This window comes from Lygodium microphyllum, chromosome 11 (genome assembly GCF_053477565.2).
Source record: "Lygodium microphyllum isolate KBCC chromosome 11, Lygodium_microphyllum_v1.1.10, whole genome shotgun sequence".
NCBI lineage: Eukaryota > Viridiplantae > Streptophyta > Polypodiopsida > Schizaeales > Lygodiaceae > Lygodium > Lygodium microphyllum.
Window position 1 is genome coordinate 100922571 of NC_141145.1, and position 16471 is coordinate 100939041.

The window sequence follows — 16471 nt, forward strand, 5'->3', positions numbered from 1 at the left end:
TACCAATTGTCAATCTGCTTGTTTACATCAGAAATATGCTCGGGAAAATATTGTGCATTTGAAGAATGAGCAAGGTGCTATGGTGACAGACCCTACATCCATCATTCAGATGTGTGTAGATTTTTACAAATCATTGCTAGGCCCTCAAGAGATTCTTTTTGATGTTGTACACTCTGCTCGCAGATACATTTGTGATCTGATTAGTAATCAGGTTCAGCTAGAATGGGTAGCCTTAATGGAGGTAGATATTTTAGAGCATGAAGTGGAAGATGTATTGTCCCATTTGCCTCAAAGGAAAAGTCTTGGTTGGGATGAGCTTCTTAATGAGCTGTTTTCAACTAATGTTGAACAACGTAAGGATCCATTGACTCATCTGTGTCAGTAAGTCTGGAATTCCGGTGTCATGCCTCTGGACTGGAAGATTGCAGCCATTTAGTTATTGTGCAAGGTTCCCTCTCCTACTTCTTTGAAACAATGGATACCCATTTCTGTTATGGGCTCTGTATACAAAATCTTCTCAAAAGTCATTGCCAACAGACTGCAGAAAGTATTTCTGCATTTAGTCCATCCACGCCAATACAATTTTATTAAGGGTTGGAATATAATGCATAACATTTTGAATGTTGGCTTTGCTAAAGCGCCAGTAGGTGGTCATGCTTCAGCTTGATATTGAAAAGGCATTTGATCATGTAACCTGGTCTTTTTTGAGGCAACTAATGTTCACCATGGGTTTTGGGCCACGGATGGTTTCTCTTGTAGATATTCTTGGTCAGGGGGCAATGGCCCGTATTGCACTTAATGGAGCAATCACTGATGAAATTACCTTATCTCACTCTCTCTAGCAAGGTTGCCCTCTCAGTCCTTTGTTGTTTGCTTTGGTTACTCACCCAATGCTTTCTTTGTTGGATAAGTTGGCCAATCAAGGTGAGATCATTTTTTTGTCTCTTCCTAGTGGGCCCTAGCTTGTGGGTCAATCTTTGGCAGATGATTCCTTTATGTTTCTTAAGGCTGATCAATCGAATGTTAATTGAGCAATGGTCACGTGGAAACTTTTTGCTATGGCATCGGGACTTCATATTAATGCTTAGAAATCCACTATGCTCTCTTGTACAGAAAATGATTTGCAACCTTTGGGTTGGAATAGTATTGTGATTCCTAAGGGGAATATAACTAGACACCTGGGTTATCTATTGGTGTGGAGGTAGCTCCTCATGCCTAGTTGGATTGGATGGCATCCTGTATTCATGATCGGTTTATGTACTGGAAGTCTCAAGGCTGGCCTCTCCATGTGAGACTTAAAGTGCTCAATGCATTATGATCAGCATGATTTCATTTTTCTTGCCATTGCTTCCTTGGACTAAGAAGTCCCTACTGGAATTAGTTCAACCTATCTGATTCATGTTATGGAAGAAGAAAGGAAATTGCCTAGGCCAGATGTGGATTTCATGGCAGCACGTGACTACTCCTAAAAGGATGGGGGGAGCTACTCTCTCGGATGTTAATTTTCATATAAGTGCTTTGAGGTTAGCTCTTCTGCAGTAGACACTTTGTGCACAGACTCATCCTTGGATAAATATAACAAATTTTTTAATAGAAAAGATTGGCATTTTTCATGGTATCACGGTAATTCATGCTTCTTAGTGGCATGTGCTAAACTCCACAAGATCTATAAAGGTCTCTGAGTCTTTTCTCCTTTCCCATATGATCACATCTTGGCAGTCAATGTTACGTTTTGTGGTTTGGCACCCTCGGATTTTCGCAAGGAGGAGAATTCCTTGCTAGGTGAGGTATAGGCCTCCTCCAGGTTGTTGGATTGGCCTAATAAAGATCTGTAGAGAGATAAGTTTAATCGAATGACTCATCTAGGTCTAGAGACAATCTAGGATGGTGTCACTCCTAGGCAGGGCCGTCTTTACTCCTTTCGGTGTATTCGTTAGCACTTTCGAGTGCCTAGAGGATATCATGTTATTTGGACGGCCATAAAGGACAGAGTTATGAGCTACTATCCTTTGTCTGCATTACAGCTTTTGTCTCCTTGGTGCGATTGGATGTTTGTGATTCCTGATGATTTCGAGAAAAGGTTAGCCAACCATATATATCATCAGATGGTAGAGGCCAATAGATGGGTCATGAATAAGGAAAATAAAGTATGGCATTCTCGGGAAAGCAAAAAGAAGTGGCAAGACAGATTCATCGAACTCTGGAAATCTAAGGTTTTGTATTAGTAAAAAGTGTTTATGTGGAGGCTACTTATTGGGGCTCTTCGTACTAGGAATGTGCTGCGTGCTCGTAAGAACTTTGTTGGGTGATGTTTATTCTGTACTATATGTGATGAGACAGTGCTTCATCTTTTTGTCTCTTGCCATGTTGCAAGATAGATTTGGAGTTTTATTTTCCATGTCTGGTCCTCGTTGACTCGACAACCGCTATTAGCTCGTTTGTGGATCTTGGGGAAGATGACCTCTTTGAGTTCGGATTATTCCTGCCTTTTCCATTTCCTTAGATGGATAGCCTCGTGGCATATTTGGCGTACTCGGAATGCCTTTATTTTTGATTCAGTATCTGGTATTCATGATCATGTGGCCTGAATTCGGGGTTTAGTGTTTTGGCAAATCACCTCTATGGTGTCTGCCGATCTGGTTCTTCCCGATATTTGCTGCTCCCTGGCTGGATATTGTTCGCTCCACACCAACTATACTTTTTGTGTGACATTTCTGTGTTAGAGTCACTATAGACTTTCCTTCATGTTTGTTATTTTTAATGCTGACTTGATGGTCTGATGTAAATATTTACTACTTAATTCAATTATCTTCACGAAAAAGAGAGAGAGAGCTTTTAACAAAGTCATTGTACTGATCAGAGAAATCAATAACCCATGCTCTTGTCCACCACAAATGGCAACCATGATTGAAGTTAAAGACAAAACTTTTAACAAAGTCACTATACTGATAAGAGAAATCGATAACCCATGCTCATGCAAGAGCTGAGCCAACTATACACAGGGGAGAGAGAGAGAGAGAGAGAGAGAGAGAGAGAGAGAGAGAGAGAGAGAGAGAGAGAGAGAGAGAGAGAGTACCTTGCAGCCGAAATAGATCTGAAACTTGGCGTTGATGACTATGATGATGGGGCTTTTGCAGACACCAGGCAAGAAACAAGAACATTTCATCAACGAGCGAGAGTGAGAGGCTGATGGACCTGCATATGACGAGAGGGAAAAACAATTAGTACAACATATGAGTAATTATTCAAGTATTTAAAAAATTTATAATGCTATCACCAAAAATAATTTTGCAATGCTGAGTTGAGACTAAAGCTCAATCAATTAAGAAAGTCTAGAAAGGCAACAAGATAGCTCTACAATCATCCATAGTCTCAGACGAAATAGCAATACAATCAAAGCACACCATTACTTATACTTTCTTATATCAACTGTGTTGCTACCACATTAACATTGTGATGAGCTTTTAATCCATCTCACGTTGCATAGATGACATCCCAATCAATATCTGTAGGGTCCTTAGCACCATTGTATGAAAGGAACATGAGTTGATTCAAGATCTCGAGTGACAATCTATTGCAATCATTGGACTTGATATGATTCATTTTGGAGAAACCTCTCTCACAATCAACCGTGCTTGCAACAATGACCAAACATGCATGCCATAACTACCCTTCTATAGCAAGGTTTGTAAAATCATGCCTTTCTCTAAGAAGGGCAAATTTTTTTACTTGCCCTTCGAGAAAGGTCAAAATATTTACCTTCTCTCGAAGGTCAAAATCCCTCTAGAAGAGCTCTGCAACCTCCAAAAAAAAACCCTGGTGGCAGTGGAGGTGCAACTGAGGAGTAGCGCTGATGGTCCCCTGCTGCCCAGCCATGTACGGGCCTTATACGCGATCCCTCAAGTCCTGCTTTCCTTCTACACTCGGAACAAATCATCATCTCCTTTCGTCGCCGCATGCCTGGGCAGCAGGGCACCATCAGCGCTACTCCTCGAGGTGCCAGGTAGCACTCAAACATATCTCCCATTTAATCACATCAACATCGCATCGGCCCGTCAAGTAGATTGCAGATGAACATAATTTATGTTACTGCGGATTAAACAATGGCGTTCATCTCTTCCTGACGACGACGACGACGACGACAATAATGTGCTACTACTGATCAATCCGCATGAATTTGTGACATTATTTTTACATATGGTATCACGCCTGATTTGTTCAGTCAATTAGTTTCATGTATGAAACGCGAAAACTGCAAAACTGCCAAGTTAATCTGCAGATGTGTTTCAGTCTGTGACACCGATTTCAAATCGACAAAGTTTGCTTTTGGTTATTACAGTGTTTTGCTTAGTTGAATCTAACCAGTTGACGCATGTTACCGTACCAGAGTTGCACAAGATAGCCACCATAGAAGTGGGGATGACACTGCCACCTTCCACACAGCTCCAAGTGGCACTAAATCGAGTTTCTCCTCCGCAGCTCATGGCAGATCTGAGCTAAAATGCCTCTTAGCAAAACTACACTCAGACAAGAAGCGGGTCTGCATCTTCCTGGACAATGTGTGGGGGTGCAAGCATCTGGAGGAAATGTTGACAGAATTACTTGCCAATGTGCTCCCAGGAGGGAGCTACATGCTTATCTACTCCTGATCTGCGGCTGCGGTGAGACAGCTGGGGCAGATGTGCGTCAAGAGCAAGGAGGAGGAAGTGCAGGGCTATCCTTCCCCTTCTCAAATGAAAACGTTGTCAATATCTCATATTAAAAGGTTTAGGTTCAACAGATTAGAAGATTTCTGTGGGGACTTCCTTTTTCCAACTAACACCAAGCATTGCCACAGCATACATCTCTTAAAAGCTAGGCATAGATTTTTTGGACGAGCCACACTTCATGGAGCAGGTCTTTCCTTGGATAGCAAATCTGAAAGAGCTCACAGTTCTTTTTTTATCGCATGGTGCAACCAGCATCCATGTTGCAAGTATCCCAAAGGTATCTCCCATTACCTAAACGCCTTTTTAGTATCTTAATAGAGTAAGGTATGCAAAAGCTTACAGTAGGACTAGCTAAAATGCCAACATAGGCTACTTACATAGCTTCATAAGTAAAATTTTCATGATTTTTATTGCTATGTGACCAATGCTTGGAACTAGAAGCAATATCCATCCATCAAGCAGTTAAGCCAACCATCCATCAGGCACTTAAGCCAACTAACTATTCCAGGCCAATGTACTTTAACTTTCTTCTTCTTTCCAGGTGAAAATGCTGTAAAATATATTAACTAAAAAGTGTGTGATACATGTCAACAAAAGTGGTATGGGTTCAGTGTAAACCAGATACCACTTATCATAAGGAGCAATCCCATAGCTTATCAGACCATGTATAAATGAGTACAGGAAGAACAGTAAGTCGAGTGAAGCTGGTTGAGGAGCTGTACATAAACTTGTTCAGTGAGGACAGGATTAGCGAAAGAGGAGTTGCTATGGTGCATGGACTAATTACAGTAGAGAGAATCATGAACAGACTAGTATTCAGCTGCAGCATTTTTGATGCGTAGGAGTATGTCTGCCATTCCTTGCTTCACTTTGACTCGGCTTTCTTGGGGTCTCCCTGCTGCCCTTTCCTGAGTTTCATTGCATGCTTGATGAGGCCTTTTTTTCATTTCCAACCTGCCACAAAAATGTCCATCTTACTGAGGACAGGAAAAAAGAAAAATGACCCTGAAACAATTGCTTCTTTTCTCTGTAACTAGATATTCCAGAGAACTATGGCCATGTTTAAGTTTCAACTTGGATGACCCACAGCACAGCAGTGCAGCATGTCTTGCCAGTACCTTGCATCTTTTGGGCTTCCTATTCCCAGATTGCAAATACAAAAAAAAAGCTTCATGTCTGCTGCACAGATGAGCAATCCTGTTCCAAATCTGAGATTGCTAATACAAAAAGCTTAACCAAAAAACAATCAACACATTCTGCATATTTTCAGGCCTATATTGGACCAATAATTCAGTGTGAATATAGAACTCAAAGCCTATTAATAGGCAGTATGTTTTCAAGCACCTAGCTAGTTGTCAAAGCTGAAGTACAGGCAAATTTGAACAGGCTCTGTTTAGGCTGAAATTTCAGTCACCCAGTTCCCATTCTCAGCAATCCTCTCGACAGAGTTTTCATCCTCAAGCATGGCATACTACAGCTGAACGTGTTAGAGAGGATCACAGCCAGGCAGGTACAGCCAGCCTGGTGCAGTCCAGTCGGACTGCTGCAGTCGGACTGCCACGTGGCAGTCCGACTGCCTGCAGCCATTTTATTCCAGGCTGCGCCCCAGTTTTGAGCCCCGTTCTAGGTGATTTTTCGCCTATTTATTGCTGACGTTTTCAGCAGTCTGGTCACTATTCTCTGTCGCAGATTACAGACCGGTGCCGTGCAGATTTCTGTCTCTGTTCGCAGATTTCAGACAGCAGAAATGCAGACTGCAGCAGACTTCGAGGTGGACAGCAGGTCGCATCGTCGAGGTGGAGACACGCAGTCCAGCGCACTGCGCCCGTGTATATCTTTGTATTCAGCATTCTTTATACAGCAGATCTTCAGTGTACACTGTCTCTTTCTCTCCCTTCTCTCTCTGCGTTCTCTCTCTCTCAGTCCTACGCTTCCGCACCGCTGCACTCTGACATGGTATCAGAGCAGTGTTTGAGGGCTGACTGAGCGCAGAATCAACCTGAAGTGGAGTTTCCATCGCGACACAAATTTGCGTTTTTTGCGTTTAAGGGCAGACAGGAGGGCTGCGCCTTGAAACAAGGCTGAAACGAGTGTGGGCGCACAGGAAAGGAGTACAGGTGGTGGATTTGCTGCTGTTTACTGCTGTTTGACGCGGAGAAAGTTTGAGTTTTAAACCTAAAAGTGCAGGTTTTGCTTTTTCATCGCCTCCGGCGGGTGAAGGAGCTTCGGGACGCTGAAGAGCCTTAGCAGGCTGAGTCTACTCAGTCAGAGGGGGCTGCTTTTGCGTTTGAGAAGGCATTGCAGGTGAAGATGTCTACAGAGATGGACTTGGAGTTCCAGGCGATTATGGACCGGAAGGTGCCTGTCCTACCGGCTCTTCCTACAGATCAGAAGCTCGACGGCGACAACTACCGCATATGGCGCGTTATGATGTTGGCCATTCTGGAGTCCTATGATTTGGCGGAGTTGGTACAGGAAGATATTGACCGGCCTTCGGTAAGAGATGAGTCCAAACTCTCTTCCGATGCTCGTGCGGAGTTGGCCAGGGCCCAGTCTCATTGGGACAAACTGAATGCTAGGATTCGATCCTTTCTCTTTCTATCATGCACTACAGCCGTGATCGCTCACATCGAGCACTTGACGGTGGCTTGTGAGATATGGCTGGAGCTTGATCAAATGTACAATTGGATGACCCTGATGAAGAGGGTTTCTTTGGAGGTACAGATGCGGACCTTGTCCGTCAATAAGTCTTCTTCGCTAAGGGAACACATTAACAAGCTAAGGCAGCTACAGATGCAGGTTCAGAATGCGGGGAAGCCGATCTCCTCCGAAGACATGGCGATCACACTCTTGTCCCAGTTGCCGCCACGATTCGGTACATTTTACTCTGCCCTTATTGCTTCGGGGCGCTTCGGGGCGAGAGTCTACTCTTCGGTGGGAGGAGTTGGTTCCTATGGTCTTGGACCAAGAGGAACAGTTAAAGGGACAGAATGCTTCCAAGACGGAGGCGTTGACAGGTCAAGCCTCTCAGAAGAAGGGGAAGGACCAAAAGAAGAAGAAGGGGGTTAACAAGTCCAAGAAGGACAAGGAGAAGGACAAGGACAACGACTCCACATGCCATATTTGTGGAAAGACTGGCCATTGGAAGAAGGATTGCCCTGATAAAGACTCGAAGGACACCAAGAAGAAGGAAACCAAGGATTCTGGAGCGGTGGCTGCACCCTCATCAGCTGCATTTCTACACTTAGTTGTCATTGAGGACGCTTCACCGAATGCTTCTGATGCTGCGATGGCGGCTTCCCAATCTCGAGAGTGGATTATCGATAGTGGTGCCTCACGGCACATGACTCCTTCATCAGATGGTGTTGCCCAGCTGCGACCTTCGCGTGGGCAGGTTCTCATTGGAGACAGCTCTTCTGTTTCTATTGCAGGTCGGGGTAAGATGTAGCTTATTCCGGATGGACGAGGTGGCACCCATACCTCAGAGGTTTTGCATGTACCAGGATTAGGGTACCATCTCCTTTCAGTTCATAAGATTTGCTCCCTTGGTCTTTTGGTGGAGTTTGACAGTTCTACAGTGCGAGTCCTTGATCGTGAATCGAGGAAGGTTCTATCATCTGGATATGAGGAGAACGGCATTTACAAACTGAAGTCTTCCACTGCCCTTTCTACTCTTCTTCTTACCTCACAGTCTCAGTCAGAGTTATGGCATGCTAGGTTTGGTCACCTAAACTATGACTATCTTCGAAAGGCGTCACGGGGACAGCTTGTTCGAGGGTTGCCGGATATAGTGGTGAGCCAGCAGCCATGTGTCTCCTGCATAAGGGGGAAGCAGCATAGGGATGCCATTCCCCACACCGCTTCGCGGCAGTCTACTTCACCGATGGAGTTAGTATCTACGGATCTATGTGGCCCTATGAGGAACGAGTCCCTGCGTGGGAGCTCGTACTTCATGTTGATCGTGGATGACTATAGTAGGATGACATGGGCCTACTTTTTGGCACTAAAATCAGAAGCTTTCTCGCACTTCAAGGATTGGCTTCTCTTTGAGGAGAACCGATCAGGCCGGAAGTTGAAGACCTTGCGATCCGACAAGGGAGGTGAATTTGTCTCTAATGAATTTGCTCGGTTTTGTGCAGATAGAGGAATTCACCAGGAGTTTGCCAATACAAATACTCCACAAGAAAATGGTATTCTCGAACGGAAGAACCGCAGTGTGATCGAGATGGCGCGCACCATGATGGAGCACCGGCAGACCCCCCAGGTTCTGTGGGCCGAGGCTGTGGCTACAGCAGTCCACATCCTTAATCGATCCCCTACTTCGGCCGTGGAAGGGATGACTCCATTTGAGGCTTATTTTGGGTCGAAGCCAGATGTTTCTTACTTTCGGGTCTTTGGGTGTGATGCCTATGTTCACATTCCCAAAGCTCACCGTGACAAATTCGAAGCGGCTTCCCGCAAACAGGTATTTGTTGGCTACAGCTCCCAGTCCCAAGGCTACCGACTGTATGATCCCGTCAAGCGGGATGTATATACTAGCCGTGATGTACGGTTTGTGGAGGTTCCGGCTTCTTCAACGGGTGAGGAGCATCCCGTTCTTGGAGATCCAGGGGAGAGTTTGGCTCCTTCTACAGTTCCATTGGAGCCTGTGCCGTTTGATTATGATTCTGTTTCTGACACAGAGTCTACTGTTCCACCGGATCCTTCTGAGGAGTTACCACCGGTGGACATTCCAGAGTCTTCTACTGATGGAGAACGACGAGGGGCGGTTCGGTCTCCTCCTCGCTGGGCCCGTGACACACTCCGTGATTCAGGGATCGAGGGGGTTCCTGAGGAGTGGGGACCGTAGGATGGTCCGCGGCGGTCACGGAGGCACCAGGCGCATTCTTCGGAGCTTGTTTGCTCCAATTATTGTTTGATGTCCCGAGTTATGCAGGATCGAGAGCCCACCTCCGTGAAGGAGGCTTTACAGTCCGCCCCATGGAAGAAAGCTATGGAAGCTGAGTTGGAGGCTATTGAGAGGAATGGCACTTGGTCACTTGTGCCACGCCCCCCGAAGAAGAAGGTGATTGGAGTCAAGTGGGTCTTTAAGACCAAATATCTCAGTGATGGTACTTTGGATAAGCACAAGGCTCGCCTTGTTGCTAAGGGTTTTGCCCAGCGCCCAGGGATTGACTGTCATGACACCTTTGCCCCTACAGCTCGTATGGCAACCATTAGAGCTGTTCTTGCTTTGGCTGGCCATAGGAGATGGCCTGTTTATCAGCTGGATGTGAAGTCGGCCTTCCTGAATGGTGATTTGAAGGAGGAGATCTACGTTGAGCAGCCTCCTGGTTTTGGTTCTTCAGATGGGAAAGTCTACAGGTTGAAGAAGGCCCTGTATGGTCTCAAGCAGGCCCCGCTCGCTTGGAACGAGAAGATTGATTCGTTCCTCCACACTCAGTTGGGATATCGGCGGTCCAAGGCTGATCCGCAGCTGTATGTTCACACTTCCGAGGATGGTTGTGTGCTGTTTGTATTATATGTTGATGATTTGATTGTCACAGGTGATGATGCACAGCAGGTCCAGGAGACAAAGTCAGCTTTACATCGGACGTTCGAGATGACGGATTTGGGGCTACTCCATTTCTTTTTAGGACATGAGATTTTTCAGTCTCAGAGGGGGATCTTTCTCTCCCAACAGAGATATGTTCAGGAGCTCTTGGTGTCTTTTGAGATGGAAGATTGTCGGGCCCTCTCTACTCCTATGGATCCGAACTGGAAGGCCACTTCCCACTCAGCTTCTCCTTTAGCGGATGCTTCCCGCTATCGACAGTTGATAGGGTCTTTGATTTGGCTTCTCAACACCAGGGTTGATCTATGTTTTGCTGTTGGGCTCTTGGCAGGGTTCATGAGTGAACCTAAGACGGTGCATTGGCAGGCTGCTCAGAGGATACTTCGGTATCTGAGGGGGACGTCTGATTTGGGGATTCATTACCCCGCAGGGACAGATGGGTCATATCTTGTACTTGCAGGTTGGAGCGACTCGGATTGGGCCGGTGACGTGGACCACAGGCGGTCCACAACAGGTTACTGCTTTACTTTGGGTGCAGGTGTTATTTCATGGAGTAGCAAGAAGCAGCCCACGGTAGCCCTTTCGTCTACTGAGGCGGAGTATCGGGCCGCATCTTCCACCACATGCGAGGTTGTGTGGCTTCGGAGATTGTTGGAGGAGCTTGGGTGCCTCCAGACTCGTCCTACATTACTGCGATGTGACAATGAGAGTTGCATTGCCTTGGCGAGGAACCCTGTTTTTCATGCCCGGACGAAGCACATTGAGATCCAGTACCACTTCATCCGAGAAAAGCTTCTGGATGAGACCATCACTGTGGAGTATTGCAAGACGGAGGACAATCTTGCGGATTTGTTTACGAAGGCGCTTTCTCAGGCTCTACTTCGGCAACATTCCAGATCCCTCAGGCTTCTGCCCTGCCCAGGCTCTGAGAGGGGGTGTTAGAGAGGATCACAGCCAGGCAGGTACAGCCAGCCTGGTGCAGTCCAGTCGGACTGCTGCAGTCGGACCTGCAGCAGTCGGACTGCCATGTGGCAGTCCGACTGCCTGGCAGTCCGACTGCCTGCAGCCATTTTATTCCAGGCTGCGCCCCAGTTTTGAGCCCCGTTCTAGGTGATTTTTCGCCTATTTATTGCTGACGTTTTCAGCAGTCTGGCCACTATTCTCTGTCGCAGATTACAGACCGGTGCCGTGCAGATTTCTGTCTCTGTTCGCAGATTTCAGACAGCAGACAGTGCAGACTGCAGCAGACTTCGAGGTGGACAGCAGGTCGCATCGTCGAGGTGGAGACACGCAGTCCAGCGCATTGCGCCCGTGTATATCTTTGTATTCAGCATTCTTTATACAGCAGATCTTCAGTGTACACTGTCTCTTTCTCTCCCTTCTCTCTCTGCGTTCTCTCTCTCTCAGTCCTACGCTTCCGCACCGCTGCACTCTAACAGAACGACCACGTGCGAGGCTTTACTTGGAGCTGTACTTGTTCGAACCAAAATTTTGAGCTGTGGCTATGTTCTTGGCATCATTTCCCTCATGAGTTGGTACCCTTTCAAGGAGCAGAAGCAACAACTGATGCATTAAGTGAACTTGTTGAAATTGTGGAAGAAAACATGGGGTGAAGGTTGACTGTGGGTGGGTTTTCAGCACTTGCCAAAGTCCCTCTTCGTGTAGTCCTTCACAGAATCAGACTGACAGCTGGTCAAAATATACAAGTGACACTTTCTTCTACCTCTTGTATGGCATTCATTAATGGGTTAAGAAGCACTTCGGGACAGATTTCTTCTACCTCTTGTATGGCATTCATTAATAGGTCAAGAAGCACTTCGGGACAGATTTGAGAAACCAACTACAGAAATTTACAATTGCATTCTAATGTAAATCTGAAGTGTCTACTTGTGGGGGACATTGTGTACTTCATTTAGAGCCAATAATTGTGTCATTTGGGCACATACTTTCTTCTACCTCTTGTATGGCATTCATTAATGGGTTAAGAAGCACTTTGGGACAGATTTGAGAAACCAACTACAGAAATTTACAATCGCATTCTAATGTAAATCTGAAGCATCTACTTGTGGGAAAATTGTGTACTTCATTTAGAGCCAATAATTGTGTCATTTGGACACATACTTCTCAAGATATTGTTGAAACAGTGATTATGGATCATTGGGATAGCATTGTTGACAGGGATGTAAGAGAGTGGTTTTGTGCAACTGAAGGGTTTGATCAGTCTGGTCATATAATGGAGTCCAAGATTGACAAATTAATTGACATTGTTACTTCATTCAATGACCAATCTACTCGTTTATCAGGCCCTTATGTTTCAAATTCCACTCTCAACGAGCTTTCTATTCATGGTTTTCAAGATAACTATTCTGGGCAGCAACCACATGGAATTACATCTCATGGATACTCTCTTGGTCAATTTTCTTGTGTAGCTTCATCATATGGACAGCATCATGATGAGTGTACCTGCTGATAATGACTTTGGAAAACATGTATGCTATGCACCTTGTTATGATGGTGGTCAATGCTCAAATGTACTTGAGCAGCAGCATGGCTACTATGCGCATCGTGTTAATGATTATGCTTATGAGGATTTATTTACTCAGCAGCATGGTTCTTGCTAATGGTTACCTGTATGGAGATTCTTTTAGTTTTGGCCAGCATCAAGTTGACAACCATGATTTCTTTTATGAGCAGTCCTATTCAAATGGAGATCATGCCACTTCCTTTGAGCCACATCCCAATGAGTTTGAACAGCATGTTCACATGGGCTTAACAAATGCAATAGTGAACTCTTTGCTTGTTGGAAGTGTAGATGATGAAGAGGAGGAAGAGCGTGAATATAAGGAAGTGGACAATGAAGAGGAAGGTGAACAAGAGGATGACATAATAGGTGAAGAACCACATGAGCCACTTATGACTGTAGATGGTTTTGTTGAAGATGAAGGTCTTCAAGACTTTGGGCATCACATGATGAGCTTATTAAGGGCATGCATTAGATTACCTTCAACAAAGGCTTACAACAACCAAGATAAGAGTTTCATACTTCCTTGGATGCATACGATCATGAGTACTATGGTTGTTAGTATTATGATCATGGGGATGCGTATGATGTGGATGCAGAGTATAATGTGGTCCGTGGATGCATATGAAGATGATGATGGCATTATGCTTCTTTTTGATCCGGATAATTATGAACATCACTCCTTATATCTGTTTAATCTAGGTGGCTGGTAGCATATGATTGGTGATAGTTTTCCAATCTTTGATAGCCATTATGTTGGGATATCTTTCGATCTAGGTGAGGATGGCAATCATTGGATGAGAGATGACTTTTATGATGGTATCGTTTTCAATCTAAGTGGATCTTTTGGATGATTCATGATGTCTCAAAAGAGGGGACAGCTTGCTATAATAATTTTCTGTAATAAAAATAATTGGCCTACCTTCATCAAAGTTTGACTTTTATGTTATGTTGGATACTCTATGATGTTTACTTTATTTCTATATCTTATATGACACAATTAGACATCTCCATCCAAAGTTATGGTTGATTTTCTACAGCTATCTTATTCAAGACAACATGCATGTCTCTCACAATTTCTAAATCAAGGTTGAAAGGGAAGTAGAACCCAGTAGGAAGAAGCTTGGCGGTGAGAGCTATGGCGGATGGAGAGCAAGAGCAAGAGAGGGAGAGAGACTCAAAAGTGGGAACTCCAATAACCACAATGTGTGGCCGGGCCTTTCTTTATTCAGATTGTCACTAAAAGAATAAAGAATAAGTGACAGTGACGGGCGTCCGTCACCTGTAGTGTGCAGTGGTGGGTACTGTCAGTGTAGTAAAGTGTAGTAATACACAGGCGGCTAGGCAAAGGCGTTTTTACCTCCAACAACCTCCCACTTAAAGGTAAATCTGTCCCAGTGAGAAAAGAAAAGAAAAGACAGTACATGTACATATGTACAACAGGATGAGGAAAAAGACGTCATCTCATCCAATACTCATCAATCTCTTGAGGAAGGCAAAACGCTCTGTAGTGAGACTCTTCGTGAGCAAGTGTGCAGGATTCTGCTCAGTCGGAATCTTGACAAGGTCAATAGACTTGTCCTCAATGACCTCGCGAATGAAGTGATATCTCACCTCAACATGTTTCATCTTCGCATGGAAGATCGGATTCTTGGCCAATTGAATGGCACTCATAGCATCTGAATGCAATGTAGATATAGCATCTGTCATACCAAGGTCTGCAATCAAATGGCCTAATCAGATAGCCTCCTTGCAAGCAGGCTTTGTGGCTGCAATATACTCGGCCTCTGTAGTAGAAAGAGCCGTACACTTTTGCATCCTAAACATTCAAGCGATAGTTCCTCCAGGATAAGTGAACATATAGCCAGAAGTAGACTTCCTACTATCTACATGTCCTGTATAATTAGAGTCAGTGTACCCCATGACTCCTGTATCTTGGTTGCCATAGCAAATACACATATCTGTTGTGTCCTTCATGTACCTCATGATACCCTTCACGGTATCCTAATGTTTGTTGCTAGGTGTAGTCATATAATGTGTTGCAGTCCCAAGTGCAAAAGCAATATCTGGATGGATGGCTATCATGGCATACATAAGATTGCCCACGGTTGATGTATAGGGAATCTTGGCCATCTCCGCCCTCTACTCATTTGTCTGCGGACAATCGGCCTATGAAATCTTCATATGAGAAGGTAATGGACAGTCAATAGGCTTAACATCCTGCATACAGAAGCGCTAAAGGACTTTATGAATGTACTCCCTCTGTGATAGATAGAGTAGTCTCTGAGATCTGTCGCGTGTAGTGCGCATACTAAGTATATGAGAGGCTTGTCTCAGATTTTTGATCTCAAAGCTCTTTTTGAGTTGAGCCTTAAGAGCATCTAGCTCCTCATGAGCTATCTCTCCTAAAAGCATGCCATCCACAGAGTACCAAAATCAATAAAGAATCGTCACGGGCATTCTTCGTCTACAGGCATGGATTCATAGCAGTGCGGCTGTAGCCCTGTGACTGCATGAATGCATCGAATTTATGGTACCATTCTCTAGGTGTTTGCTTCAAGCCATATAGAATGCATTTCCATAGCCAATGAAACCCATAGATGGTAACCCATCTCTCATGTATCTCCATAGTCAATGAAAATGCATTTGACACTTTTAGGATCCAGCTTATTGCATTTGTCCTTGGGCACATAGCAGAATGTCTCACATCCAAATACACGTAAATAATCATAAGAGGGGGGCTTGCCTGCCCATACCTTATCTGCAACCTGAAAGTCAATGCCATTGCTAGGTGACCTGTTAATGAGATGCAATGCAGTAGTAATTACCTCAGCCCAAAAGTGTTGCGGTAAGCCAGCCTGGCTAAGCATGCTACGGACCCTTTTCTGAATCGTCCTATTCATGCGTTTAGCCATACCATTTTGGGAAGGGGTGTAAGGGGTGGTCATCTGACGCTTAATACGTCGCTCATCACAAAACTACTCAAAATCACGTGATACATACTCGCCCCCATTATCTAACCTTACGTATTTCAGCCTATTCTTAGACTGGTTCTCTGCTAATGCAAGCCAATGCTGAAATGTGTCTAAGACATCGGATTTTCTCTTTATGGGATAAGCCCAAACCTTACGTGAGTAATCATCTATAAAAGTAACAAAATACTTTGCCCCACCTAGTGACTAACAGGGCATGGGCCCACATACATCTTGAGTGCACAAGAGCCAAGGGTTCACCCATGCATTTCTTACCAGACTTTTTATGCGTATTCTTGGTCTACTTGCCATACAAACAATGATCACAAGAGTCAAAATGCAAAGAGTTAAAAGACGGAAGATATTGTAGAGTACGGAGTATTTTCATTCCTTTAAGGGACATATGTCCCAAACGAGCATGCCAAAGGGATGCATGGGGGATAGAATCCACAAATAAAACATGGTTCAAGGTAGCTCCAGTTACAAGTAAGGGACTGAGGATGCCAGACTCGGCACCTCTTGCAAGCACAAGCATGCTACAAGTAATCTTCCATGCAGAGTCTCCAAAAGACACAATATACCCTGTATCATCAAGCTGTCCAACTGACATAAGACTGTGAGTCAACGCAGGTATATGGCGTATATCATGCAAAACAAAAGAACTGCTAGAAGGAAACTGTAGCCTAACATCTCCAATGTCCATAATGTCAAGAGA

The 16471-nt window shown here is 44.7% G+C and overlaps 1 protein-coding gene across 4 annotated transcripts; it reads left to right on the top strand.

The window, feature by feature from the left end:
* Positions 1-3732: 3732 nt before the first annotated feature.
* On the top strand, positions 3733-14094 carry LOC148029159 (uncharacterized). Of its 4 annotated transcripts, none has more exons than XM_087687920.1 (3): positions 3733-4003; positions 4388-4986; positions 12567-14094. In XM_087687920.1, the coding sequence occupies exon 3, from the start codon at positions 12736-12738 to the stop codon at positions 13495-13497; it is 762 nt and encodes a 253-aa protein (XP_087544046.1). In that variant the 5' UTR covers positions 3733-4003; positions 4388-4986; positions 12567-12735; the 3' UTR covers positions 13498-14094. The 4 variants fall into 4 exon arrangements, with proteins under 4 accessions (XP_087544046.1, XP_087544045.1, XP_087544044.1 ...); XM_087687919.1 differs by having other exon boundaries at positions 3739-4149; XM_087687918.1 differs by having other exon boundaries at positions 3741-4200.
* Positions 14095-16471: the final 2377 nt, after the last annotated feature.

What these genes read in the sequence shown, in the direction of transcription:
- LOC148029159 (XM_087687920.1), top strand. Translation starts at nt 12,736, where the DNA reads ATGACTTTGGAAAACATGTATGCTATGCACCTTGTTATGATGGTGGTC.